The sequence below is a fragment of the Poecilia reticulata genome, linkage group LG11, assembly GCF_000633615.1.
Source record: "Poecilia reticulata strain Guanapo linkage group LG11, Guppy_female_1.0+MT, whole genome shotgun sequence".
Taxonomy (NCBI): domain Eukaryota; kingdom Metazoa; phylum Chordata; class Actinopteri; order Cyprinodontiformes; family Poeciliidae; genus Poecilia; species Poecilia reticulata.
This window is the reverse complement of record NC_024341.1, coordinates 25518405-25526103: the sequence shown is the minus strand read 5'-3', so window position 1 is coordinate 25526103 and position 7699 is coordinate 25518405. Positions and strand designations below refer to the sequence as shown.

The window sequence follows — 7699 nt, the reverse complement described above, 5'->3', positions numbered from 1 at the left end:
GTCTGCCAGTCCAAGGGAACTGCCCCGGATGTCCATGCGATATTGCAGAGTCGCCAACACAACTCTGCAACATCCATAGCCTTAAGAAACTCCGGGCGGATCTCATCCACCCCCGGGGCCCTGCTACCGAGGAGCTTTTTGACCACCTCGGCGACCTCGTCCCCAGAGATTGGAGAGCCCAACCCAGTGTCCCCAGGCTCAGCTTCCTCAACAGAAGGCATGTTGGTGGGATTGAGGAGGTACTCGAAGTATTCTGCCCACCGACCCACAACGTCCTAAGTCAAGGTCAGCACCGCACCATCCCACTATAAACAGTGTTGGTGCGGTACTGTTTCCATCTCACAGGGGACTCCGCCAGATGTTCCCAGCAAACCCCCTCCTGAGACGGCCGATGGTGGACCAGAATCGCCTCGAAGCTGTACGGAAGTCTTTCTCCATGACCTCTCCAAACTCCTCTCACGCCCGAGTTTTTGCCTCAGCGACCACCCGAGCCGCAGGCTGCTTCGCCCACCAGTACCCATTGGCTGCTTCTGGAGTCCCACAGGCCAAAAAGGCCCGATAGGACTCCTTCAGCCTGACAGCATCCCTCACCAAAGGAGTCCACCAATGGTTTTCGAGGGTTGGCGCCGTGACAGGCAACCTACCCTACCAACCGACAACCTTGTGGCCGCAGCTCCGATAAGCCGCCTCTGCAATGGAGGCATGGAACATGGTCCACTCAGGCTCAATGTCCCCCACGTCCCCCGGAACGGGTTCGATGTTCTGCCGGAGATGAGAGTTAAAGCTCCATCTCACAGGGGACTCCGCCAGATGTTCCCAGCAGACCCTCACTACACGTTTGGGCCTGCCAGGTCTGATCGGCTTCCTTCCGGATCCAAAAACCAGTTTGAATCAATTTGAAAGGATGCAGGTGCAGATAACCGATAAATATGCTTCCCCGTGAAATAGTACATTGATTTTTCTTAGCTTAGGAAACTGCAAGGGGAGGATGGCTTAGACAGCAAATTTTCTGGGTTCCATGACCTTCAGTAGAGTTGTTTTCATGCAGCATAACACCTGCGTTGTTTTTGGACAGAAAAGTCTCACACTTTGCCCACCTGCAGCAATAGATAAATGGCAAATGGACTGAACTTATGTAGTGCTGTATCCAATCATTTTGACCACTCAAAGCGCTTTACACTAGACCTATGAGATGATATATTTACCCATGTATCCATAACAACTGGAACTTTCAATATCCAGCAAGTTATTTTCTCAATTTACCATCTATTAAACGAGTGCCCCCCGGATTAATTTACACTCTCTGCAGCTGCAGCTGTGAAATTACCGTAATAACCCGATATTGGCTGGAAAGTACAACGTCTCCCCTTTCAGAAACCGTTGGAATTTTTCAGGTAGTGCCAAGTGTGGCGGAATTACGGTACTGAAAATTTGGCCGTGTCATTGGCGACACGTTCTGGTCTAGAAGGGTTCCTTGCCCAGGCCACATCGACATATGGCAGGAGGAAGCTGGAATCTAACCTACAACCTTCTGATCSCATGACTACTCTACCCACACAGCCACAGTCCACACCTCTATGAGTCCACCTTTAAAACAAATAACGTCCGAGTGCATTGATGCACTTTGATATTAAAGTAATTGAGCTATTCAGATCACTGGAGTGAGACTGCCTTGTTTTTTCTGTCCCGCGCGGCCGTCTTTGGAGTTGCATCTTTGTRTTTTGCATTTTTCTAAAGTAACTAATGTTTTCTTTGTGGTTTTGGGATTTGATGGTCATGTTGAGCTGTTGGTGTGATTTTTATGCATTTGATTGTTTGAATAAATTCTGGTTGATTGTGAAGMTAAACTGTCATTGTTGTCTTGGTGTTTTCACTTCTACACTTTTACATTAATGGACCTGAGGAGACGAGATGACAACAAGCAAYAGGTAGAAATATCTCAATCTCAACAGCACATAACTAGGTTAGACTAAACCTAAACATGTAACCGTTTGAAAGACTGTTTTATAATAAATTCACTCACATTCTTAGGATCTCCTGTGGAAGAAGATGAAGTCTCAGAAGCTACAAAATAAAATAAAAAATAATAATGTGAAATGGCTCCCTTTGGCTCTTAGAGTATTACAAGGAAACTATAAACAATTTAATATTATTAAACCAGCCAGAGGCAAAAGAATAATCACTATTTGTCTTTTGAAACCCTGCAACACAAAAACAGCATATTTTTWATTTTGTTTTTTAAAAAGGATAATTCTTTGCATTTAAATGACACATAGCATAAAATCACAAGATGTCATGTTTGATAAAGAGCACAAACCAATAAAAAATAGTTGTAACATGAAAACAAACATTATGTAAATAAGGTAGGTTTTGCAATGAAAACTATTTTTTGGTTGCTCACCATTGTTTTTTCTTTTCCACCAGACGACTCCAGSARTGATGCCAACCWGAAYTACCAGCCCCACAACAATTCCAATAACAGCCTCAATGGGCAACCTGAAACAAAATAATTCACACTGTTGAGACATTTTATTCATCGGAACATTTAGCGAAAACATAAAAGAGGAAAAGAAAATGTCTTTAAGTGAATAATACTAAAATTAGATGTAAAATTYAGCAACAAATTTTGAGTTGAGCTCTGAATTTTTAATGAGAGGTAGACATTTAACCAAACATCTGTGTATGAGGTAATACACTGAATTTGGTMAAATGAATGTTATCCTATTATAGTGAACGGAGAYGTAATTGGAAAGGTGTTGCAAAAGCAAAAAAGATGTTAAATATAAGACAAAACTACTTGGYACTGATAGGGTTTTAGGCTGGGAAAAAAWWAWYMAAARKWAWTYYKRRKKKTTYMRRRKWMYTWWWAAAWTWRSMAARAAAACATTCCTTAAAAACTTCCTTTAATGGACTCATTAGAGCTGTTGGCTTTTCCACAGTTTAATACAAATTAAATAATAAAACAAAGATTACTTAAAATCAAATTTGTCTAATCAAGGTAAGAATATAATTAGTTAAATAAGCAAAACCAGGGAGAAAAACAAACATACTTTAATATCATAATATTTCATTCTCACCTTGCTCAGTCCTGATGTTTGTTTTTGTTTTCTCCAGTCTGGTGATGATGTCATCTTTGACTCCAGACAGCTGAAACACACATTCGTATTTTGCCCATTCCTCAGGGTTTTCTGATGAAAGCTTCAGGTCAGCACTCATCTGGAAGGTCCCATCATTGTTGGGGAGGATCTCTCCTTTGTCCACCCCCTCATGGATCTCTTCTCCATCTTTCCTCCAAATCATCTCAGCTCTGTTAGGATAGAAACCTGTAGCGAAGCAGCTGACTGGAGAGGAGGAAGACTTGCGGAGGAGAGACACTGAGGGAAGCTCTGAAGAGCAGATAGAAGCAGCAGTTGAGGTTTTATCAATATTTAGTGTAAAAAAGACAGCTAATTTGGTTGAAAACTGACAGCGTGGCAATTCAACATTAAGTCTATCACACAAAAACAGATTACGCGATTCTACCTGTTCTCATCAGAGAGTCCTTTCCATAGTCCAGATACTTCTTCAACCATTCAGGAGCAATCTGTGCATGGTAATTGATCCAGTAATCAGTATTAGCCCTGTTGCTGTCCCACTTGAACTTGGTGATGATAGCTTGAAAGATAGGAGCAATCCATGTSTTTGTAKCAAGGTCCAATGCTATGAAGTCTTCCCCATCATAACCATAATGATGAAATCCAGTAATCTTCTCTGTCTCATCGTCCCACTCAACGCCATACATCAACTGGACTATATKCACACCTGAAAGTCAAAAGGTGATTGTACAGTAAGCTGTATTGAAGCATAAACACAAATAGTGGCCACAAGTGCAGATAGTAAGTTCAGATTTCTGTCTCTCATTCAAACAAAAATCCCATTTCAGTTCCTATTTGCCTTTTACTACAAACATAGTGTAATTAGATTTGCATTACAGAATGCAAGTAGTAGGAAGAAGAACCAAACTGTAAAGCAGACTCCATACTGGATAAACAAGAAGGGTTAAAGTGTTTAAGCACATTCTTGTGTGCTTATATGGCACACAAGAATGTGCTTAAACACTTTAACCCTTGTGTTTAGAAATGGAGTCCAACCGACCCCAACCACGTAAAACTTGTATCATTTGCCACRGTCCTCTACGTTTGCCTCACTTCTCGCACGCACAAGGGTTAAAGAAATWATTTTATGTTATGAAAGCTATACACAGTGATTTGTAATCACTTTAGTTGTAAACTAGTAAATCTCAACAAAAGCTATAATCAATATTCTACCAATTTTTTTCTGTTTCTTTTTTCAATTGTAGAATGTCCCAATAAATGGATAAATACTTTTGACAGAATATGACACAATGTTCATAATATAATCATAACAATGTCCTTAGTTTTTTWAATTTATAAAGATATGAAAGAATAACTAACTTGTGTTTCGTCCTAATATTAATAGACCATCTTACAGCCAAATGTTTGTTTTCAATAAATAATTATCCAGATACTTTAAATTGTTTTTACAGATTTACATTAAAAACTAATCCAAGCTGAGTTTTTTTCCACAATATTTCTTCAAACAGTATTGTAAGYCTGTGTTAAATAAGAATATGAAGATGAAATTTTCAGKCCCCTTTAATGAGTTTGGTCTTCAACATGCTGCCMCTTTTCTCTCATTCTTTCAGTAGAACAGACAGCAATATCTTTGATAGCAATGCAACACCATTACATTRAAAATAGCATTCCTCAATCAAGGGATGTTGAGAAAATACTTACAAACTAAAGTTGTAACAGACAAGATCATAATTAATTTACATATCTGTATTTCAAGACAATTTCTGGGTTTTTTTAGTTTTCAATATAAAGCAGTCTCAAAATATCTTAGTGTCCAGTCAAAACAGCCTCGTTATAAATTCTTATTTTAGTATGAAAAACGCAGTTGAATAAAGAAAAATAAGATAAACATAAAGGTACAAATATACATTAAAACATAAACTAACCTCCAGTTTGGTTGAAGCGTCTGTTTGCTATRTCAATGTCGGCTTTGAAGCTCGGTTGATTCCCCAAACATATCTGAGTCTGTCTCTCCCAGTACCCTGGATCCTCCTCTTCTGCTTTGTTCATCCAGTTCTGTTTGGGTTCGTTTCTATTGGTGATGCTGTCACAGTGGCTAATCTGAACATCATCCACCAACCCGACAGACACGTACGTTGGGAAATTTGGAATCCCAGAGGATGCAGTGTAGAAATACTTCAGCGAGTGAGTAACTAGGCAAAGAAAAACAAAAGCACTTGATTAGTTTTAGGAAATATAAAAACATATATTCTTAAAGCCATGTAGCCAAAGTATTTTAAAATAATTTTTACTTACTCTAGCTTTAACCCATTTAATCCCAAATTTTTTCCAGACATGAAAATATTAAAATCAGATGTCATTGATAGCCCTTTGAACTAATCAAGGGGAAATAATTTTAAAAATTGTGGAAAAATATGTGAAAAAGTGTGTTTTATGATCGGTCACAACTGTGACCGGTGGGATAATATGGTGTTCTTATACTAAGATGAGCTAAAAGTGCTTTTTCCAAATAGAAAAGATCATAATACAGGTCCTTCTAAAAAAATGTGCATATTGTGATAACGTTCGTTATTTTCCATAATGTATTGATAAAAATTAAACTGTCATATATTTTAGATTCATTGCACACCAACTGAAATATTTCAGGTCTTTTATTGTTTTAATACTGATGATTTTGGAAAACAGCTCATGAAAACCCAAAATCMCTGTCTCAAAAAATTAGCATATCATGAAAAGTTTCTCTGAACGAGCCGTTAACCTCATCATCTGAATCAACAAAGTAACTCTAAACACCTGCAAAAGATTTCTGAGGCTTTTAAAAACTCCCACATGGGCAAACCCATTTGGGCACACCCATGTGGGGCCATCGTGGAACCCGCGGACAAACCCATATGGGACCCATATGGTTTGCCCTCCTTTCCCCCACATGGGGCCCACCTAGGCATGCTGGCAGGGACTTTGCTTAATTTTAGACAATTCTCTATTAAATGCATAAGTAAAATGTTTAAAAGTCAGGATACATTATCAGGATCTGTCATCGATTAAACCTCAAAATAACACAAAGTTGTTAAAATAATGCAGATCTTTAGACCTTTAGTTTCTGGACTCACTTGCCGCAGACVCTTGTATTCCTACAAGGATCAGAAAAATTAAGGTCGGTTTTTCACCGGCCATGTCAAGTTTTGTACATCCACTTAAAAACAACTTGATTCTTCTTCCGAGAAGAGACTCTGAAAACAAGGAAGTAGCACTATGCACCCGGACGTCGCATTCACCAGAGCCAAGGGGATCGTCAGGGCGTACGCGTCACTTGTAACTGGGTTAAACAGTGTTAGAGAGGTTTGGTAACGAAAGTGAAAGTAAATTGAGTTGACGTTACACGGATTTGGAACCTGACTTTTTTCTGTTCTGGTGATTCAGATTTTTTTTGAGAACGTATCAAACGCAAATTACTTGCGTGGTTTCARTATAACGCCCTTCCGCAGCCCCACCAWCCCCCCGTTAAATAAGAATGATTGAAAATGTAGATTAAAAATCWTTTTGCGGCCAGGATGACCTCRTCTCCTGCCCATTGACAGCTGGAGACAGACACCCCCCACCAGACCCCAATCGGATAAGTATGTAAGAAAATGGATGGATGGACATCTGAATGTTCCTTAATTCAGTTCTGACTTTTAAAGACAATGATAATTAAGCCCCCTTAAAAATACACACAGGACAGTGTTTCCTGTGAAACAATGTGCACACAGTTTGACATCTGAAATATAATGCTATAATTATATCCATACTTTTCAGAAGAAATAAGTACTTATTCGTTCATTCACATTCATTTAGCATTTGTTTTTTGGGGGTTACAGTTGAAATCAGATGTTTACATACACTATATAAGAGAAAAGTTTTATTTTTCTCTTATTTTGTTTGTGTTTTTTTAACCTTTTTTCACTCTGGACCTTTTTGTGTCTGGAATAAAGATTGATTGATATATAACAAGACATATGCATTTTTCACACTGTCTGACATGAAATCAGAATAAACTTTTTCCATTTTAGGTCATTTAGGACTTCAGAATTTTTTTCTATTTGCTAAATGCCAGAATAATGAGTGAGCAAATTTTTTAAGGCAATTTTTATTACATTCTTCAAACTCAAAAGTTTAAATATAGCTCATTAATATCTGGTACCGTTACCCTTAAACTATATCACTTGGATCTTGGATCAAATGTTTTGATTTTCTTCCACAAGCTTCTCAGGAAGTTTGGCCCATTCCTCCTGACAGACCTGGTGGAGCTGAGTCATGTTTGTAGGCTGTCTGGCTCGTACACGCCTTTTCAGTTTTACCCATACATTTCTGATAGGATTGAGACCAGGATTTTGTAATGATCACACCAAAACACTAACTKTGTTATCTTTGAGCCATTTTGTAACCAGTTTAGCTGTTTGCTTCTGGTCACTGTCCAATTGGAAGACCCATTTGCGCCTCAACTTCCTGGCTGATGTTTTAAGAGAAATTATATCTACATTATAAACTTTCATCAAGTATCAATAGCTTTATTAATTAGAATCATCACTGCCTTTCTCACCAGTTTCTTGTTATAAAAGTCCACA

At 38.6% G+C, this 7699-nt stretch overlaps 1 protein-coding gene across 2 annotated transcripts in view; it reads right to left on the bottom strand.

Annotated features, from left to right (window-relative positions):
- Positions 1-6352, bottom strand: part of LOC103472922 (major histocompatibility complex class I-related gene protein-like) — an 8073-nt gene extending 1721 nt beyond the window's left edge. Inside the window, 6 exon segments of one of the 2 annotated variants that reach the window (XM_008422795.1) lie at positions 2024-2064; positions 2402-2496; positions 3078-3386; positions 3523-3801; positions 5021-5287; positions 6187-6352. In XM_008422795.1, the coding sequence (XP_008421017.1) occupies positions 2024-2064; positions 2402-2496; positions 3078-3386; positions 3523-3801; positions 5021-5144 (848 nt within the window). In that variant the 5' untranslated portion in view covers positions 5145-5287; positions 6187-6352. 2 annotated transcript variants of the gene reach the window in all.
- Positions 6353-7699: the final 1347 nt, after the last annotated feature.